This window comes from Rhinichthys klamathensis, unplaced genomic scaffold (assembly GCF_029890125.1).
Source record: "Rhinichthys klamathensis goyatoka isolate OS25496 unplaced genomic scaffold, OSU_Roscu_1.1 h1tg000672l_1, whole genome shotgun sequence".
In the NCBI taxonomy this organism is placed as follows: Eukaryota; Metazoa; Chordata; class Actinopteri; order Cypriniformes; family Leuciscidae; genus Rhinichthys; species Rhinichthys klamathensis.
Genome location: NW_026607107.1, coordinates 92,501 through 114,178, shown reverse-complemented (window position 1 = coordinate 114,178; position 21,678 = coordinate 92,501). Strand labels below are relative to the sequence as shown.

The 21,678-nt window shown below is 37.9% G+C and overlaps 1 protein-coding gene and 1 long non-coding RNA gene across 2 annotated transcripts in view; one reads left to right on the top strand and one right to left on the bottom strand.

Annotated features, from left to right (window-relative positions):
* Positions 1-754: 754 nt before the first annotated feature.
* LOC130076617 (peroxisome proliferator-activated receptor gamma coactivator-related protein 1-like) lies at positions 755-21,212 on the bottom strand. The gene is made up of 12 exons (XM_056241757.1): positions 21,058-21,212; positions 18,244-18,507; positions 18,073-18,156; positions 14,677-15,835; positions 13,677-13,727; positions 13,315-13,395; positions 11,379-11,874; positions 10,593-10,775; positions 9,136-9,202; positions 8,304-8,425; positions 7,233-7,384; positions 755-1,166 (listed from the first exon to the last, which is right to left on the bottom strand). The coding sequence occupies exons 1-12, from the start codon at positions 21,142-21,144 to the stop codon at positions 1,072-1,074; spliced, it is 2,841 nt and encodes a 946-aa protein (XP_056097732.1). The 5' UTR covers positions 21,145-21,212; the 3' UTR covers positions 755-1,071.
* LOC130076626 (uncharacterized) overlaps positions 13,307-21,678 on the top strand; it is a 12,472-nt gene continuing 4,100 nt past the window's right edge. Inside the window, exon 1 of the long non-coding RNA XR_008805672.1 lies at positions 13,307-13,431. This is a non-coding gene — a long non-coding RNA (uncharacterized LOC130076626). The remainder of the gene's footprint in view (positions 13,432-21,678) is intronic.

Sequence of the window (21,678 nt, the reverse complement as noted above, 5' to 3'; positions counted from 1 at the left end):
AGTGCGTTTATCACAATTACAGATGAGGTTAAAGGGTTAGTTCACCCAAAGATGTAAACTCTGTCAGTAATTACTCTCCCTCATGTTGTTCAACCCCGTAAGACTTTCCTTCATCTTCAAAACATATAAGATATTTTTGATTAAATCTGAGAGCTGGATCACTCCTCAATGGGCTTCTGTGTAATTGAAACTTGCCGGCCCAGAAAGTTATTAAAGACATCGTTAAAATAGTCCGAGTGACTACAGCGGCTCAACCTTAAGTCATCAAGCGACGAGAATACTTTCTGTGCGCCAAAAACACACAAAAATAACGACTTTATTCAACTCTTCATGTTCTTCTCTGTGGGCCTCGAGTGAGTTCGCGTAGTGTAACAGCGCAGCGCTTCTGGTGTACGTCACACGCAGGCTCACTATTGGCCGACGCTGGTCATGTGTGTGTGTGTGTGTGAGATGTGTGTGACGTACACCAGAAGCGCTGCGCTGTTACACTACGCGAACTCACTCGAGGCCCACAGAGAAGAACATGAAGAGTTGAATAAAGTCGTTATTTTTGTGTGTTTTTGGCGCACAGAAAGTATTCTCGTCGCTTGATGACTTAAGGTTGAGCCGCTGTAGTCACTCGGACTATTTTAACGATGTCTTTAATAACTTTCTGGGCCGGTTTCAATAACACAGAAGCCTATGGAGGAGTGAGACAGCTCTCAGATTTAATCAAAAATATCTTAATTTGTCTTTTGAAGATGAATGAAAGTCTTACGGGGTTGAACAACACGAAGGAGAGTAATTACTGACAGAGTTTACATCTTTGGGTGAACTAACCCTTTAATAGAGCTTAACTTGTGCTAAACCCAGAATACTCCTTTAAACCAGTTTGAACAGTTACTGGAACAAGCTAGTTTTATTGCAAGTAAACCAACTTGTTGAGTCATGATGAGTGACCAGCCAAAACCAGAACGAAAGTGTCCAAAACATGTCTTGAACTGTAAACCAGCAATTAAATTGGCGATTTAAGCTGGTTCGCAGGTAAACTGGTTTGTTTCAGTGCTCTGAGGGAACGTCGAGTCTTTGCCGCTACCTCTTCTGTCTCTGAGCCTGTTTCAGAAGCGCGTCGAAGTCGAACGACTCGCATCGGCTCCTCGACGAGCCATCGACGTCCCGGTTAGAATCTAAAACACAAACACAAGATATCAGAAATTAAAAACTTCCCTTTTTATATCGTGCATCAGAATCTAATCACGTAATCAAATCACAATCAATGATATAAAGTCCCCCTGTGGTGTAAATCCAGCTTTTAATGTTGTTTATGTGTCTGTGGTGTTATTAATACGCTTAAACCATGTGTAAGTTCATAAGTCGACAGCATTGCTGAGTATTTCCTGCTTAAAACTGCAGTGAACCAAAGACAGTCTCAAAAACACGGTTTGAAATCGCTGGTGTTTCTGACGTCACAAACGACCTTGTAACCAATCAGATCAACGTGTGCTCGTCAACCAGTGGATCTCTGAGCTGAGGGAGTGAGTGGAGGCGGGGCTCATCTGCATATTCATAGAACCGCGAATAATAAATGAGGCAAGGGTGTCGAGTTACATTCAAGATTTTTTTTTTTAAGTAAAAAACTTAAAAATGTAATTTTGGTGATCAAAGATGAGTTTTAAGGGATAAAATGATTGACTACCGGGGGACTAATCGCAGTGCATGTGTGCAATTGACCGTTCGCAAAGACCCACCCCCTTTAGTTACTGTTGCTATGTCCGACAAGCCACGCCTCTCTCACGCACACCATGTTCTCACACAGTGAAAAATACATCGAGGAGCAAAGACACTGACAACACATGGACGGACCAGCTTACTTTTGGGTTACTTTTGATATGAAACAAAGTCTTAACTAGGGATGGGACGGTATGAAAATTTCATATCACGATTATAGTGACCAAAGTTATCACGATTATCAATATTATCACGGTTTTGTTAAAATGAGATGGAAATGTTCAAAAAGAACTGATGCTCACCCTGAAAACATTTGAAAATCAACAAACAAAAAATACAATTAGCAGTAATATGCACTTTTTTAAGCATCAACATTATATTAACATTAACATGGAGCCCTGAGAGTGAGAGGTATAAGTTTTCCTAGTGCAGGTTTTAATTAACCTATCATTAAACCCTATCATTAATAATGATAATAACACTTATGGATGTGTGTGACTGAATATTATTATTATTAATAAATAATAAATCACTTTCTCTCTCTCTCACACACACACACACTTTAAATGAACAAAATATGTTGGTTGGGTCAGGGTGACTAAACTACTGGAATACTTATAATGACTGTTGTAAATAGCAACGCACTACACAGCGCACATCCATGTCTCGGATCACCGCGGACGCAATCTCTGGTTTCATTCAAATGTGTATGTCTTGCGTCTCAGTTTTGATTGTATTGAAAATTAAATCAGAGTAATTTAGTATTAATACTACTATAATATTGTTGTAGTGATCACATTTACTTTACGATTGATTTGGACACTGTAACTTGTATAATGGATTTATAAACCGGTAAGATTTAAAAACATTAAGTTAATCACAATTCAATATTTCATGTCCCTGAAATTATTTCTGTGGTAAAAAATAAAAAATAAAACTGTAATAAGTTTACTATGAATGAATACAATATCCCTTAAATGTCACCCTTAATAGTTTGAATATGTTCGTTCGTCTTGGCTCAAATCCACTTGCTGTAAAACTTTTCTCTTCGCGGAAGCTTTGCAATAATTACAAGTGAGATAATGAAATAATTCATCTCCAATAAATTTTTTGTCTAATTATTTGCCCAAGTTAGTTGTGGTATTAAGGTAAAAATTAACTCAGTGGGCGGTTGTCACGTAACGTTAGATGACTTAGCAGATTTGACGTGTTTCCCCCTTTTGCAGCGACTTTCCTCTTGCAAGATTTGCAGACAGGATGCCCATCCTCGATTAAATTGCCCTCGGGACTCTTGTAATAGCCAAAATACGACCATACCTCCGATTTTGTCCTCTTGGATGGCTGAAAAATCTCCCGTGCGCTGTCACTGCCTTCCGCCATGTCTTCTCGCGCAAAAAAACAACATTGCATCTGCGCGCCTGCTCGCGCTTGCGTCAGACTGATTCTGGCTGGACAGGATTTACGTTACCGCGAGTTTTCAAAATCACGATAATCAAACACGGTTTTTATGATAATTAAATTTTAAACGATAATACTAACCGCCAGGACATTTTATCGTGGTTTATCGTGAAACCGGTAATCGTCCCATCCCTAGTCTTAACTTTAAAATTTGGTAATTTATTAAAGAAATTTAAACAATAAATACCATTTTGTGGCTCTTTAATGTGTCTGACAGATCACTAGAGCCTCAGTTAAAGCTGCTCGTGAACCGATCATCTCGTCCTTCTAGTTCATTTATAGCATCAAATAACAGGGTTTCCGCGGGGTTGTAAAAGGTAGTAAAAGGTAGTAAATTAAATTATGCCAAATTAAGGCCAGTAAAAAGTAGTAAAAAGTAGTAAACGTCATCTGACGAAGTAGTAAATTTTCTAACCCCCATCCAACTAGGCCTATGAGTTTCAATTTGTGTTAAGTGCAGGACTTTGTTCTAAAATTCGCGTGGATTTATTTATATGTTGCGAGTAGGACCTGTGCGATATCATGTGACGTGGTGTTTGTTCGTTCGCGCGCGCTGAAACAAACTGGGTACCCGGCTGGCCTGGCTTGCTGCCCAACCTGTTCGCGAGTTCGCTTCTATTTCAGTCATCAGTCGGCCGCCAAAGCCATATTTGATCGGTGAGTAGCCTAATGTAGACGACTGACTGCTACGCTTGTGACAGGGTGCATGTTAACTGAAAGAAGGAACAGAGAGAGAGCCCCGGCTGCGCGCGCGCACTCAATTCACTCTTGCTCTCTCTCCCTCGCTCATATTAATCAAAATCAATTGACAGACACGATGGTAAAAGGTCGGAAGACCGAAGTTTCACGTGGCGCAATTGGAAATTTATTTCCCGCTGTGTGTGAATTGTGCTAAAAAAACGTTGCCTTATCTTTTCTCACGGCGTGTGCCACATTCAGCTGACATAACCACACTTTCAATAAAGGAAAAATCTATCCTAAAAAAAACTATTTGTTGACACAAATTTTGTGCGATGTCCTAACTGATGGGATAACCACACAATGCGTACACGTCCGCTAATGACGCGTCACTTTAATGAATGGTTAACACAACGGATCTGTCCTCATGGGACTTCTGAATCGGTAACACAATATGGTTCCATTTATTAAAATCTAGTTAACTACATTAGTTAACATGAACTATTAATAAACTGCACGTCTACATCATTAATTAATCTTTCTTAATGTCAATTTCACCATATAGCCTACATTATTGAAATCAAAAGTTGTATTTGTTAACATTAGTTAAAGGTTGGGTAGGTCGTTTTTGGTCTAAAAAACTTTTTCCCAAATTTGTTTAAACTTTCTATATATATCAATGCATAATTAAAATGTAAGTATTTTGATAAAAAGAGTATAAAAATCGAGTGACTCTAGACCGTTTAATCTGCACTAAACACAGCTCATTATTTCCTTCCGGGACGAAACAAAGGATTGGCTTAGGCGACTGTCACTCTCTCGCAACCATGGCAACACCCCCGCTGCTACATGCGCTGCCCACATGCGCGCACTCGTTTGACTCAAGGAGGGTAAGAGACTAGTAAGAGACACAATTACAGGCAAAACACGGCGTATATGTTATGAATCTTACACAAAATTCACCTTCATCACAGTGTAACTGATTGTAATGGGAAAACGTGTATCAATGCAACCTGTTTTTAGCTTTGCTTTATGTTACTAGCTCGTTAACGAATCAAACTCAATATATTTTAAACTTTAACAGTATCGATATGCTAGCTTGATAGTGAGTATTAACAGCCATGTTAGTTGTTTATATTCATAATGATAAAGTTAGGTATTTTATTACATGTGAGTCTGACATGATGTCACTACATGCACTGCTCCTCTCCGCTGGGCGCTGGTAAGCGCGTCCTCCAGCTGTGAGCTGTCGGCATCGCACGTTCATGTGTTTTGGGGGCGTGGTTTTGGAAGGAGCCCAGAATGGAGGGGGTGGAAGTGAATGGAGATAAGTAGCTGTGTTTATTACAGCCCTGAGAGGACTACAGACACTCGATTTTTATACTCTCTTTTCCAGAGTACTTACATTTTAATTATGCATTGATATATATAGAAAGTTTAAACAAATTTGGCAAAAAGTTTTTTTAAAAAATTCTACCTACAATACCTTTAATGCACTGTGAAGTAATATGAACAAACAATTCATGTATGTTGTAAACTACGTAGTATTTTCAGGTTATTTATGTTATAATGTGTAGAAACATTGAAAAAAAAAAAAAATTAGTTTAGACTGGAGTGAGGTGAAACCAGAAAAAAAGTGCAAAGCAAGTTGTTATCTAGCAGCAATTTTTGTTATTTAATTTAAAAAAAAAAAAAGTATCTGGCAGCTAATTCTGTTAAATTTTACAGTATATGGTAGAAAATTTGACTTCAATAAACTTTTAAAATAAACTTTTTAATGCTCCGTTTTTATTCTACTTTTTGATATTGATATGATTATACCAAAACAATTATCACGTCCAGCAAAGAAGTATTTTTTTTTTTAAAAAGGGCAAGAAAGGATAAGTGTCTGTCGGCCACCACCGAAGACCAATTTTGACCAAGGAAAAAACCCTGGACATTATGGGGAAATGCAAGTTTTCGAAGATATTTCATTACTTTACTTGTCTCTATATACGCCACTACAGTTGCATCTTGAAGTCGTGATGGTATTAAAAAATATAGTGAAGGTATTAAAAGGTATTAAATTCATTTTAAGAATTTCTGTGTATACCCTGTATTAAATGAAAGATAAAATATGATAGAGCAATAGAATGAACAGTGACAGAAACAGAAGCATGCTTTTTAGCAGGATTAATTAAGCATGAAAATATCTGAAGGAAATATATATTTGATGAACAAATTAAGCCAACTAATATGATTTATATTCTTTTGGTTTATCTACTAATACATTTAAAAATGACAAATGCAGTGAAAATTCAGGGATCGGTTACGGTATCGATATCGGCGAGTACCAAAAATGAAAGTATTGGTATCCGTCTCGTTCTGCAAAAAGTGGTATCGTGCATCCCTAATTGAAAATATTTAACGGGTTCGCGTGAGGGAGGAGCAAAGCAGTGCCATATTTGAAGCACATTTAGAGATGTGATTAAATAAATTGCTGTTTTGGGATAGTAATTTCACTGCTTAAGTCTGTGTGTGTGAGAATGTGTGTTTGTGGGTAAGTGTGTGTGATGTGACACACTTTATTATTAATCTTTATTAAAGTTTATGGCTGTTAAGTGTCATTTGTTTTTAAGTGCCAAGGTTATTATTCACCTTATTAGGGCTAAGGGCTAACGTAATGGTTAGGATAACTCAAGGGCTAGGGTTAAAGGGGTCATATAATGCCATTTTTGTACAAGTTAATATGAATCTTTAGGGTCTAAATGAAAACTTTGTAATATACTTTTATCAAAAAGTCTCATTAGTATTTTAAGAAAACACTCATTTTACCAGCTCAAAAATAGCTCTGTTTTCAGCACGCCGTTTCAGTGCACAATCACATGCCTTTAAATGATAATAAGCTTTGGTCACCCCGCCCCTCTGCGTACACAGTTTTTAATAACACAATAACCATAACGCGTTGTTCATTATAAACGTGGGATTATGAATTATATTGAGAACATTGTAACGTTACATAGAATATATGTCGTGTTGGTAGTAAAAAATATTGTGGAGGTAGTAAAAAAGGTAGTAAAAGGTAGTAAATTCATCTCTATGATTCCTGCATAAACCCTGAATAAACATGAATGAACATCAGAAGGAATGTGTTTTAACCTTGGAAAGACGTCAGGACACGGTTTCTCAAGTTCAAATTCTCCAATGTTAGTCTACTAACTCTCCTGACTGTTTTGTCAGACAAAAATGGCGGATTTGGCGGATTATGATTGGTCAGATCGCCTGTCAATCAAACTCCATGCGAAGGGTCAATTGTGCAGCCCTAATTCTGGGTTCGACTTGCTCGGTTGCGCTTAAAGGACAATGTATTCCTGCTCATTACAGCTAATATGAGAATCATTCAGACCAACCTAAATCTGCATAGTTGGATTTACAGAACTGGCGTCTGCCGCCGAAGCAAAGGTCGAAGGGAAGCTCGTCTGAGCGCCTCAGTTTACCCCCGTTCTCGATGGCAGCGTAAGCGGCGTCTCTGCTGTAATACGTGACGAAGCCGTAGTTATCTCTAGAAGGAGAGAACAGAAACACACTGAGAACACACACTACCAGTCAAAAGATTTGGATCTCACCAAGGCTGTGTTTATTTGAGCAAAAACAGTGTAATATTACTCCAGTGTAAATCAGCTGTTCTCTATGTGAATATACAGTAAAGTGTAATTTATTCCTGTGATCAAAGCTGAGTTTCAGCATCATTACTCCAGTCTTCAGTGTCACATGATCCTTCAGAAATCACTCTAATATGAGGATCTGAAAGATGCTCAAGACACATTTATGATTATTATCAGTGTTGAAAACAGTTATTTACATTTTTATTTCAGGATTCTTTGATGAATAGAAAGTTCAAAAGAACAGCCTGTATCTGGAATAGAAGCTTTTATAACATTATACGCTACCGTTCAAAAGTTTGGGGTCAGTAAGAATCTTTATTTAATTATTTGGGGGAATAAAATAAAATAAATCTATACTTTTATTCATCAAGGACGCATTAAATTGATCAAAAGTGACAGTAAAGACATTTATAATGTTACAAAAGATTCTATTTCAAATAAATGCTGTTCTTTTCAACTTTATATTCATCAAACAATCCTGAAAAAAAAATTGTACACAACTGTTTTCGACACTGATAATAATCATAAATGTTTCTTGATCATCATATTAGAGTGATTTCTGAAGGATCATGTGACACTGAAGACTGGAGTAATGATGCTGAAAATTCAGCTTTGATCACAGGAATAAATTATATAACAGTTTTTTTTTTAATTTTCATAATATTTAACAATATTTTTGTAATTTAAATCAAACCTTGGTGAGCAGAAGAGACTTCTTTTAAAAACATAAAAAATTGTACCGATCCACAACTTTTGAACGGCAGTGTGAATCAGCAGAACAGAAACTGAAGCTCATGAGGAGTTTGTGAATCTCACCTGTGACTCCTGATGTGGATTGTACAGTCCTCGACCTTCCCGAACAGCGAGAATCGATCTTTGAGGTCGGAAGGCGACATGTTTCCGCGGATTCCTCCCACATACACAACCCTACGCTCCTCCTGAGGATCAAACACACACACACACACACACACACACACACACACACACATCAGCATCCTTTTTTTATTTGAGAAATATAGAGTACAGATAAACTTAACAGAAATCAAATCCAAAGATCCTCTGTATATTTTCCTTATGCAAACAAAAAACTAACAAAAGTTATAATTCCTTCTGGAGTTTATTAACTATATATACACACGTGACCCCGGATCACAAAACCAGTCTCGAGTCGCACGGGTGTATCTGTGGAATAGCCAACAATACATTATAATATGGGTCAAAATGATCCGTATTTTTTTCTTTTATGCCAAATATCATTAGGATATTAAGTAAAGATCATGTTCCAGGACGATATTTTGTAAGTTTCCTATCGTAAATATATAAAACAGTGAATCGAGTGAATGCAGCACAATCGCCAACATAAATGCACAACTTTAAAAAGGAGATTTCTCAATGTCTCGATTATTTTGCATCTTCAGATTCCAGATTTTCAATAGTCATATCTCGGCCAAATATTATCATATCCTAACAAACCATACATCAATGGAGAGCTTATTTATTCATAATGTATAAATCTCAATTTAAAAAAAACTGACCCATGTGACTGGTTTTGTGGTCCAGGGTCACATATGTACACATGCATACACAAATGAACTTGACATTCCTATACATCAGCGCCGACTTTGATGAGAGATAACCGTGGACTTACGATGGCTTTCTGCTGGCGGAGTTTGCGAGCCTCTTCCCGAAGCCGGTTCAGCTCCTTCTGTCTGCGACTGTGGAGAACCACTGATTTAGACTCGCAATCCAACACGAGAGGATCACAGTAACACTAGGGCTGGGGCGGGACACCTATCTCCCGATGCGATACCATCACGAACCTTGGGTGCCGATACGATATGTATTGCGATTTTTGTGAATCTACAAGTATTTTTTTATTACTAGACCATCGGGAAAAGCGTCATCACATCTTATACATGTACAGTCTGTATAAGTGTGAGTCATTTACAAAAACTATTCATCACATCTTTCTGAGTTTCATTTCAGAAGCATCATACACTACACTTTCTTTAATAAATGATTCAATAACAAATACATTTTTAACAGTCACTTGTCCATGTAATCGATAAATGCGTTATTTTAAGCGGCAAGTTTCTATCAAAGGCTGATTTACTCTATTGTGATCGCTACTGTAGACATCAGTGTTTATATTTGAACTTTAAACTTTTATCTCAGTATTTCTATGATAATTTGAACTATTGTATCACAGAAATAATGATCCTATGATGTTGAAAACACTGTTTGTAAAGCGGTTTCATGACGACTCTCTCCGGGTCAGCGCCAACACAGCTTTGGATGCTGCGATATGATTTATCAAAGTTTAATAGACAGACGAATTGAAAGATTGCGTGTGTTTGAATGGAGATCACAGTGTTTTAAAGATGAATCGTTCATCTGTCTCTCAGTATACGCGCAGCGCGAGGGCTTTCAGTGCGTTCAGGCTCACGCCGCTTTCACACGCACACTTGTGATATTACGTCACTAAACTCTCATATATAACGACACATTTCATCCTCAGTTGGAACAAAAGTGGCTAACTTTTGTCAACCTCGTCTATAAGCAAGGAAAAAAATAAAGCAATTTAATTTGAATTAAAGGTGCAGTGTGTAAGTTTAGCAGCATCTAGTGGTGAGGTTGTGAATTGCACCCAACGGTGGCCGACAGGAAGTGATGTCGTCGTCTGAGACAGCAGAGAGGAGCCAGTTAAGCAATGAGGTTTCTTTACAAAGATACATTAAAAAATTCACGAATATTATTGTGACTTGTTCATCATTGTGTCAGTGTTTTATTCGCTGACTTTAGCAGCTTCTTATCACGAAGAACAACATGGTGACAAAACGCGTTTGTCCGCTCAGGGCCACCATAGAAACATGTGGATGTAAGCGGACCCGCGGTGTGTGTAGAGAGAAACGCCTCATTCTAAGCTAATAAACACATAACGCTTCATTATTTAAGGTCTTTATACAGTTATGTTTATGATATTGCATTTCTGTCAACAGATCCTCCTAAATATTACACACTGCACCTTTAATGTCGATTCTGTAAACAAAAGAAACGTGATAGGTAGGTGAATCCAGCCCTAGTTTTCCCACTGTTCCCACTGACCTCTTCCATGTGCAGCGAGACTCACTCCAGTCCGGCTCCGGCGAGTGTGAACCGGATCGAGAGCCACATAAAGATCTGGATCTGGATCTGGATCGGCGCTCGCGAGGAGGAGAAGAAGAAGAAGACGACGAGCGTGAACTGGAGCGCGAGGAGGAACTGCTTCCAGAATGCCTTGACCTGTACCTGAATAAACATCATCAGCAAAACGCAAACAGATTTAATTACGAGATGTTTTAATAGTGTCCGGATTAAACTTCAGTAGCAAAAACAGTAAGAGTTGGAGAGTTTGAACTGATTTTTGAAAACTTAAACATGTAAATAATGCTCTTTATTGTTACATTGACTTGGACGCACGCATAAAAAAAACAATTATCTTATAATGTTAGTGTGTGTGTGTATATATATATATGCATACAGGTATAAATATATATTTGCTGGTAAATAATGCTGTGTTATGTTAAATGGATCCATATAAATTATTAAATATAAATCTGGTTAAAGTCCCTCTGTGGTGGAAATCCAGCTTTTTTTCCCGTGTGATCATCAACGAGTGGAGCTGCTGTGAGTGAGTGGAGGCGGGGCTCATTTGCATATTCATAGAACCACGTATACTTAATGAGACAAGGGTGTCGAGTTACATTCAAGATATTTTAAAGCATAAAGACGTATTTTTGCATTTAAATATGTAATTTTGGTGATCAAAGATGAGTTTTAACGGATAAAATGATAGATTACAGGGCGATTATTTTAACAACATTTTACTGTAGTAGCAACAGCTTCCATTACCTTTTTCTGGGCGGTGAACGAGACCTGGAAGGAGATGACGACGACGATGATGACGATGAAGAACAAGAAGAGCACGATGACCTTGAGCTGGAGCGTCGGTATCCTCCATCGTAACCCCGCCTCTTCCTCCTCCCACGGTCCAATGGGCTCGGAGAGGGGGAGGAGAAACGCAAGCCCCGCCCCCTCAGAGACTCCGCCTCCTCAAACGTGTTTATCCTGCAGGGCGAGCTGTCAGGTGACAACAACACCCTGTAATCGCAAGGGTTCGAAACCGAGTCGAACGACGTCTTGCTTCCCTGAATCCCACAGTAATCGTGATCCAGGAAAAGTTGAGCGGGATTCGACACAGGAGTGAAGGTGGGAAGTTTTGAATGAGTTTTGCTGGGCGGCAATGGGCGAGGTTCGATAATCTGAATGGTTTTGCTGGACTTCGTGGCTTTGACGGGCACCAGGGGCTTCCAGGTCTGATGTGGAGGAGTGGCGGGTGGAGTTAGTCCTGGAGAGAAACAAATCATCATGAAACTATAGTCAAATCACCCACTGCTCTCAATGGACACTAACTAAAGCCTGCTCGAAAACACCCTGATGACATCATGCTCTCATTAGCATATTCATGATGTCTCATCTGCATTCTTCCGAATGCCAAGCCTTTGCTTTTACTTGCACATTTTTTTGCTAATACAGGGTATCTGCAGTTTTTAAAATCAAATGTAAGACTTTAAAGAGCTTTTTTAAGTGCACAAATAAAATAAATCTTTAAGTTGGGTGCCAACTTAAAATATTATATTAGCCTTTATAAATATATATATATATATAGGTCTGTGCAACCAATAATCACGACTAATAGAATCCAAAATAAAAGTTTGTTTACATAATGTGTGTACTGTGTATAATTATTTTGTATATATAAACACACACACATGCATGTATATATTTAAGAAAAATGTGCTATAAAAGATAAATATATATATATTATAATATATATATACAGTATTCACATTCAAATATTTCTTAAATATATACATGCATGTGTGTGTATTTTTATATACAAAATATTTATGCACAGTACACACATTGTGTAAACAAACTTTTATTTTGGATTTGATTAATTGTAGCACAGACTTATATATATATATAGTTTCTTGAGTAAAGAAAAGCTGTAGTTATTCAGACAACCAGTTCTTTATTCACGATTGCATTGCAAACAAGCAGCGACATAGAGGAGGGGGCGGAGTTACGAGGTTTGACTGACAGTTTGAGGAGCCAATGGAGTTACGAGGTTTAGTCACAAGCTGTTTTTAATACTTTTCATCGGTTAAATATTTGCAACACCCACAGACGGACGTAAAGGGTGACTAATAGTAATGATTTATGATTGGGATGCACCGATATGAACATTTTGGCCGATACCGATAACCGATAATTCTTTATATTTGAAAGCCGATAACCAATATATTAGCCGATAAATCTAAATCCAAATTGTTATATAATCTTTGAGAGCCTGATTACAAAAACAAAAGTCTCACCATTAAGATCCATGCCTCAAACTAAATTATAATGTTCTCATTATAACTTTATGTAGCCGATATGTCAGACACATGTTGCACTTTACTGTATTTTCCTTTTTTGAAGTGATTTCAATCATATTTCAAGTAATTAAAAACCATTATGTTGAACAGTGCGCATCTGAAGAGTCTCAGCTGAAGGAAATAATACATTATTTATCAGCTTTAATACAGTATTTCAGACAAACTATCTTATCCGGCCAATAACGCTAACAATAAAAATGAACGTATATCGGCAGATACCGATATGGTGGCCGATATATCCCTAATTGCATCTCTAATTTATGAACAAAATAAAAATGATAAAATATGAGATATGAGGTTTCCACCCGACAGCTGGTGGTCAGTCCACTAACTATATGACCTCTGACCTGCAGTGCTACTGAGATCCATCGGCCGGCGATCCTGATGCTCATCCCGGGAAACGTCTGGAAGATTCGGCCCTTCAGAAGCTGCAGAGAAACAACACAGTTTGACTCACATTAACGGTAGGAACGACAAATATTAACTAGTTAGTTGCTATAATAATCTTCGGTTATGTTTCTAGAGATTTAAACCCGGAACATACAAACATTATTCATTCCAGCTGTTCTACAAAAGCTATTAAGCCATTAAAGAACTTCAATCACAACTTTAACGATTGTGCTTTAATAACTCGTGCATCTCTGACTGCATTAAATCTGTGACAATATTGTCTTAAAGTTTAATAACCAAACATGCATTTATCATTTACCTTGAGTCTCGAACTGCTCCAAAAGGCTGGTCAGATCAGTGGCTTCAATTCCTGCAAAATAAACACAACATGAAATGCTTTGAAACTGTTATTTACTGCTATTTATTTATACTGTTATACCGATAAAGTGTTATAGTTTTTATAAAAATTTCGAATTCGTTTTTGATTTTATATTTTTCATTTGAATTTTAGTTTGTCTTTTCTCGATTTTTCCTTGTCTATTTAATTTCTAGTTTCTATTATAGTTTTTGTACATAAAAAAAAAAAAAATTTCCATTGTCATTTTAGTTGTTTTTGTCATTTTAATTATTTTTTTCCATTTAATTTTTTTCGTCTATTTAGTTTCTATTATAGTTTTTGTAAATAAATGTTATGTTTTTATATTTTAGTTATAGTATAGTTTTTTTTGTGTTTTTGTCATTTTTATTAGTTTGTTGTTTTTTTCTATTTGGTTTTTATTGTCTATTTAGGTTCTAGTTTCTGTTAGTTTTAATAAATATTTTAAATGTTTTGTTTTCAAATTTTCCGTTTTCATTTTATTTATAGTCTTTTTGTTCTGTGTTTGTCATTTTAATTAGTTTGTTTTTATTTAGTTTTTATTGTCTACTTAGTTTCTAGTTTTTATTATTCTATAAATATTTTATACATTTTTGTTTTTATATTCTCCAATTTCATTTTAGTAATTTTGTTGTTATTGCAAATGCCTATTCAGATTCTATTTTAATGATATTTTCCGTTTTAATTTCAAAATTCAGTTTTTAGTAACATTTGTTATATTTTTATAATTTTATTTTTAAATAAAATTTGTCCATTTAGTTTTCCTAAATTTTTTACATCAAGTACAACTAAAATAAGTTGTATATTGTATTTCAGTTCACATTTGTTCCAAGTAACAAAAATAGTTTTATTTCATAAATGGTTTTAGTTTTAATTAACGATAATTACCCTGCTTTGAAAGCATTTTAATAGTTTAAAAGTCCATTCTGGACGGTCAGCTCACCGATTTCTCCACACGGGCTCTGGTTCTGCTGTCCTTCGGGGTTCTCTGCGACGCTCGTGGGCATCAGTACCGAGTCCGACGGAGCTGACGGTTCTGATCCGGCTCGCGTTGGTGAATCTGTAGCTTTAATGATCACAGGCACGACCTCGGCGAGTCGAACCTCTTCACAAGAAACACAGACGTCAGTTTGGGAGTGTGTTCGCGCCGGCTGCGTGTTCATCCCCGATGATAGTGTGGGCTTCAGGCGCACTAGAACCGGGTTTGGAGGATCAGTGCAAAGATCTGCGGGCGTTCTGAGCTTTACACGCGAGGAACGTGTGATTACTCGTGGCTGGGATGCCGATATCTTCACCTCAACAGTTGGAGCTTTATCTATCGCACAACAATGTGTGTTTACATTCAACTTCGGGCCGATTCTAAACAAATCCGGCAGAATAGCCGGAAGCTCCCTGGGAAAGTCGGGAAGCGAAGGCCATTTCGTCCGATAGTCCATTCGTGTCTCTTCACGAGGTTGTTTGTTCTGTCTGAGGAGACGGTACTGTTGCAGACTGAGTGCTTTGGGCTTCTGAGGGGAAGTGATGTCACTTTTAGAGGATGTGGATTCCGAGTCGGAATCATCGTCAGGAGGAATCTCGTGAACGAAGGTTAAATTGACTGCAAATGTCACCGTTTTCCTGTTTTTCCCCCTGGTTTTGAGTAAAGCGCTTCTTCGCTGAGGAGTCGTCATCAAAACACGTTCGTCTAAAGACGAGATATTTCCGCTGTTTCTACACACATCTTCATCCCGATCCTCTTCAGATTTGGGTATCAGAGATGAGCCGCTTTCTGCTTTTGGATCTAGTCCTTGTCCTGATTGGTTCTCTTCCGGTTCCTCGTAACCTTCAACATCTACAAACTCCTCCTCTTCCTCTTCCTCCACAGACACATGGACCTCTTCCTCCGGATTGGTCCTGATGCAGTACGGATGCATGTGTCTCACTAAATCTGCGAGGAATTCCCGCTCGTCTTGTGGGAATATCGTGTCGGATTCGATGCGAAAGCTTCTCGCGCTCCTCTTGCTCTCTCTCGGGTTCTTCTCATCGTCGGCTCGCTGTGAGATCTTACTCTGGGTTTCCAAATGGCGACGGGGTCTCAACTGTCTGTCCGATATCACCACCTCCTGATGGACAAAACCACACAAAACACTGGCATTAAACTAGAGGTTGACCGATATACTGTTTTTGCCGATTAATCGGCACTTAGAGCTGCTTCTTCGGCTTAGGGATTTGAAATGCTGTAAAAGCGACACAGAGATGGTGTTTTTATTATTCAAAAGGGGAGTTATGTATTATATAGGGATGCGCCGATATGAAAATTTTTCCCGATATCGATAACTGTTTATATTTAAAGGCCGATAAACGATAGCCTGGCTAACGCCAGACCCAATTCTCGTTGAGACTTGGGTCTGGGAACCACATGTTCATTTTCTCGTATTTGAGGCGTGGTTTACGAATGCCCAGAGCCGTTTATTGGGTGCTAAGAATGTCTATCAAATGCGCCTGTACGTAGCTCATAGCCAATCGTTTCGATTATACCAGATGACGTATGTAGAGCGACAGAAATGAGACGAGGGAGACGACGATGGCCGATGGGTCAGAGATTTATGTGTAGCCTACACGATGGCGTGTATCTAACGGCCGTTTCACACCGCATGCGTGAGCGGCGCGTATTTTTTCGGCGTGCATGTTAAGCAGTGAGTGCATTCACACCAGGAGCGGCGCGTGAGCAGCAGTGAAGCGGGGGTTTCGAATCTGTTTTTTGCTGCATTGCTCACGCTAAATTAAAGTGAAAGCACACTTTTGATGGACAAAAATAAATGTGATTTCACACAAAAATTGCCACAAAAAGTTTTAACAAGAACTTGAGTAGGCAAATAAAAGAAAATAAAGACTCTAAAATATTTATAGAAGATTTACCCGGTAAAAACTTGTTTTTAATTATTCAGTTTGGGTGAAAGTTGTGTATTATATAAATAAAAAAAACTAAAGTAAACTAGCCAGAAAATATTATATATAAACGTTCTTTTAGTTCATGTAACGTTAACACACAGACAGCTACAGGCTAGCACAACCCAAATCAAACCCGAGTGTGTGGTTTATTTGTGTGTTTTGTTTTTTTATCCGCGGAGTTGCGGTCTTGTAAACATCGAAAATATGACTGAAACTAATAGATTGGAGCCATTTTCTGGGTTGTTTTGTTGTATTACATTTAACTTATATGCGAATGTTGTACACCTCCCCATTACAAAATTTCAAGACTATCAATGTTATAAAATGACCAACTTCTAAAAACAAATGTATAGTTGTCTTTGTAAAGAATTGCTCGCTTATATATAATGCCGAAGTCATATTTCAATGTCTTTGGAAAACAAGAAAAAACACAAAATGACTTAAGCAATTATGCTATGAGGCTAACGATATGTAGCTTTGGAGCCGCTGCTGTGACACTGTCTACAAACGCTTCCAGTGTGAATACTCTCGCGCGTCTGCAGCTGCAGTGACGATGTAGTTACGCTGACGCGCTGCTCAAGTGCCGCTCGCGCTTGCGGTGTGAAACCTGTGTGAAGCGGCCGTAAGGCTGCATCGAAAGGTAACTTCGCGTCTACTGCCATGTTTGATCCATAGGTATAAACAAACTGCTTCGGTGTGTCGCATTGACCCGTCATCGTCTTGCTGCTCCCTCCCCGTTCTGTGATTGGTTCCCTAAATGAGGCGAAAATTTGGTCCATGGTATCCATACTGCCTTTCAGCGTGAATAAAATCGCGCTGCGGGAAGGCAGTATGGGGAAACCCAGACTAGATAAACGATATATTGGCCGTGGCCGATAAATCGAAATCCAAAATTTTATGTAATTTTTGAGAGCCTGGTTACAAAAACAAGCCAGTGGATCTCTGAGCTGAGTGAGTGAGTGAGTGGAGGCGGGGCTTATTTGCATATTAATAGAACCCCATAAACTAAATGAGGCGAGGGTGTCGAGTTACATTCAAGATATGAGTTTAAATATGTCATTTTGGTGATCAAAGATGAGTTTTAAGGGATAAAATTATTGACTACAGGGGGACTTTAAGTAATTTAATTTGACTTATTTGAGTAATTTGCATTTGTTTTCATTCATTTAACAGATTTTAAAAAACTATTGGCCAATTATTCAGGTATCAAAGTAATTTTTAAACTTTCGTTATCTGGAAAAATCCAGTATCGTATGTCCTTTAAATAAACTTGACTGAACAGAAGTTGCAGCCGGTTTTGATTTACACAAATATATCGTTTCTCTTCAACAATTTCACCAGTGACGCTGTGGAGACGGGAACTGCGCGTGAGTCCGGTCAACAACAGGATAAAGCAAAGGAAACGTACTTTTCCTGACTTTGAAGCTGGTGATTGTGAGATTTTGGGGCACTGAAGCGCTGCTGCTCGATCTGAATGCAGAAGATCCCTGAGCTGTGAGGGGAAAAGTGTGACACAAGCACCTATTAACCTATTGTTTTTTACATATATTGAGAACTTGAGACACAAGCGACTACTAACTGTGTGGTTTGGATCCTTCCGAGCTGAAAAAATCTCTGCGTCAGGAAGCACGTCAAACGGTGATAACGTCTCGACGTCTACGCTGTCCAAAATCTCGCTCAGCGCTGACAGAAGCGACGCCTCACTTTCCACACTTTCAGTCGCAATCTTTTCCTGAAAGATGGATAAAATTGAAGGATCCAGGCTTCCATGGAGACTGAGAGCGTCTGAGATCTTTCCAACATCCAGATCAAAGACGGGAACGTCATGTTTTCCAAATTCAAACTGTGGATAAAAAACGAAACACAAAACAATGCTGGATTGGATAAGGAGGATTCAAACCCGGGCCACAAACTCTATATTCCTGCAAAGTCAAAGCTGGAAAGTCATTACGATGAGGAATTCACACTTATCCGTGAACTTTCCTGTAATCACATATTATTTGTGTAAGAGAAAGTCATTCCCATTAGTTCAAATCACACATGTGGTATTACTAAGATTATTGTAAGTGTTTGCCCTGTAGCTAAATAATTACCCTAATAAATGATGTTTGGCCAAAAAAAAAAAACCCTTGTGAAACCCCATTGTTAACCCATAAGCCCCTTTCACACAGAGATTCCGGAAAATACACGGATAAAGCGACCCGGGATTTGACCCGGGTTCGTTTGATTTTGTTTCATTCACACTGCCAGTGATTTTCCGGAATCAGAGAGCGCGTTCACACACAACCCGTGTATGTTCCGGAAAGACACGTGACATCGATGTGACATGTAATGTCTCAGCAACGTGTATAGTTTGCTTATGAGCTGCGATTTCTCTCTGGAGAAACCACGCTTGTGCATTTTTTTCTCTGATTCGATCATAAACTAGCGCATTACGTACCGTTTCACTAGCCTGGTTTCACTTCACTTCAGCGCCATCATTACGACACGGCATTGGTTACGGCTTTTGTTCACACAGCGCGCGTTCCGGGTCTGAACACGGCAATGTTACTAGGTCCCCAACCCGGCATCGATCCCCGCATTAGTCCCGGGTCGTGTTTGCGTTCACACAGAAGGCACTCTGGCAATTTGCCGGGTTCAAAGCGCTGTGTGAAAGGGGCTTTAGTAAACATCACCATGGTACAAATAGTTAAAACTATAGAAGCCTTTTTCCGCCATAGAATAAAAAAATAAATAAAAAGGAAATTTTTCTCTCTAGTTAATATCTTGCAATTCTGAGTTTATGTTTCGCAATTCTGATATCTCAAAAATTCTGAGTTAATATCTCGCAATTCTGATATCTCGCAATTCTGATATCTCAAAAATTCTGAGTTAATAACTCGCAATTCTGAGTTAATAACTCGCAATTCTGAGTTAATATCTCGCAATTCTGAGTTAATAACTCGCAATTCTGAGTTAATATCTCGCAATTCTGAGTTAATATCTCGCAATTCTGAGTTAATATATTGCAATTCTGATATGTCGCAATTCTGAGTTAATAACTCGCAATTCTGAGTTAATATCTCGCAATTCTGAGTTAATATTGCAATTCTAATATCTCGCAATTCTGAGTTAATATATTGCAATTCTAATATCTCGCAATTCTGAGTTAATATATTGCAATTCTGATATCTCAAAAATTCTGAGTTAATAACTCGCAATTCTGAGTTAATATCTCGCAATTCTGAGTTAATATCTCACAATTCTAATATCTCGCAATTCTGAGTATATATATCGCAATTCTGATATCTCAAAAATTCTGAGTTAATAACTCGCAATTCTGAGTTAATATATTGCAATTCTGATATCTCGCAATTCTGAGTTAATATCTCGCAATTCTGATATCTCAAAAATTCTGAGTTAATGACTGGCAATTCTGAGTTAATATCTCACAATCCTTCAAAAAGTCACGAGTGAAAAAGTACACAAATCTGAATAAAAAAATTCAAAATACTATAATTACTAGTACTACAATAAAGCTGTACAGTGAAGCTACTTACATTTACAATTTTACAGTAAAAAAAAGAAAGACATAATTAATGCTACCATTATATATTTTACTATATTTTAATAGTTGGTTGAACTTAAAACAAATAGCCTAAACAAATAATTACCAGAAAAGAAATGCATAAATAAAAACCTGTATATCAATCATTAATTTTTAAGTAGTAAAGCAGATTTACAGAAGTTTAAAGGCCAAGACTAAAGAACAAACTCGGCGAGACAACATTTAAAACTGTTTTAGATTGTTCATTGATTCAGATTGAATCTCGACTCAGACAGACAGGTGTGTGTGTGAGAGAGAGAGAGACACGTCAGCGTTATTTGACCTGGACACTCAGATAAGAAACACGAGCATTGAAGAGAAGTTTTACCTAATAATCCATTCAAAGATGATTGCGAGCAGAATAAGATCGTGCAGAAGTAAAATATTCTTTGATTTCATTCATTTAATGGCCTTTCATACTGATTGAGTAAAATCTGTCAAACCCTCAGTGATATTCCCCACCTTTATGGGCTTAAAAGAAATACATTTTATTTTAGACAGTTTATATTTTGAACATCATGTTTCAGCCTTAATGCATATATACTGGTGTATGACGATTTAAACAGCTGAAATCAGAACTTGTAGTTCAAAAACTTTATTCAGACACTTGACTAACTAATTAAACCGTATTTGAGCCGTTAATATGATTTCAATAGCGCATTTCTCGAGATTTATAACTTCACATCCGCCTCGAACACGCGCTCGCGTCCACGTGTTCACATGCTGAGCGTCTTTTCTACACATGCTCGTCATCACAAAACCTTCATACACACATCTGCATATACACAACAGAAACACAAATAAGACCTGAGCGTCCTGGTGCGCTTGTGCTGATGTGTTGTCCGTAAAACCACACTTTAAATCCTTCAGTTTTACGCCATGCGGCGCCGCCATTTTGATTCGGAGAGAAGAGTTGCACACGAGGCGCCGGGTGAGTCACGTGACGTGGAGTTCCCGGGAAAATGACAGCTCGAACTTTCAACCCCAACGGTCTTTGCTGCTGTTACTAGGCAACACCTCGCATTACCTTTCCCGTTTGTTTTACTGTGAAGAGTTCGTACGGTATTCTACATTACTATTATTTTACATATTTCATTAGATTTTTTTAATTATGATGATGGAATACAGTGGCATCTAGTGGACGATCTTCTCAGGTAGGGCAGATCAGCTATTAGACCTTTATCAATAACAATTCATTTTCTGTCAAGTCTCATACATTTTTTTATGTTATTATTGGGCCAGATAACGTTAACGGACTATTTAAAGTCTAAACTTAATTTTCTTCGCTCCGCATTTCAATAATATTTGTTCACTTAACCATTTGAATTAATATACATCTTATTTTCCAGTAAAGCATTTCTGCCGCACAAGAAAAAAAAAAAATGCTTTCGTAAATCATAATTATGACACAAAAAGTCGAAATGATGA

What these genes read in the sequence shown, in the direction of transcription:
- LOC130076617 (XM_056241757.1), bottom strand. Translation starts at nt 21,144, where the DNA reads ATGGCGGCGCCGCATGGCGTAAAACTGAAGGATTTAAAGTGTGGTTTT. An exon ending in GGAGCAGTTCGAGACTCAAG is followed by an intron (nt 13,396 to 13,676) that starts GTAAATGATAAA and finishes GTTTCTCTGCAG; the next exon opens with CTTCTGAAGGGCCGAATCTT. An exon ending in TCCGCCAGCAGAAAGCCATC is followed by an intron (nt 8,426 to 9,135) that starts GTAAGTCCACGG and finishes TTTGATCCTCAG; the next exon opens with GAGGAGCGTAGGGTTGTGTA.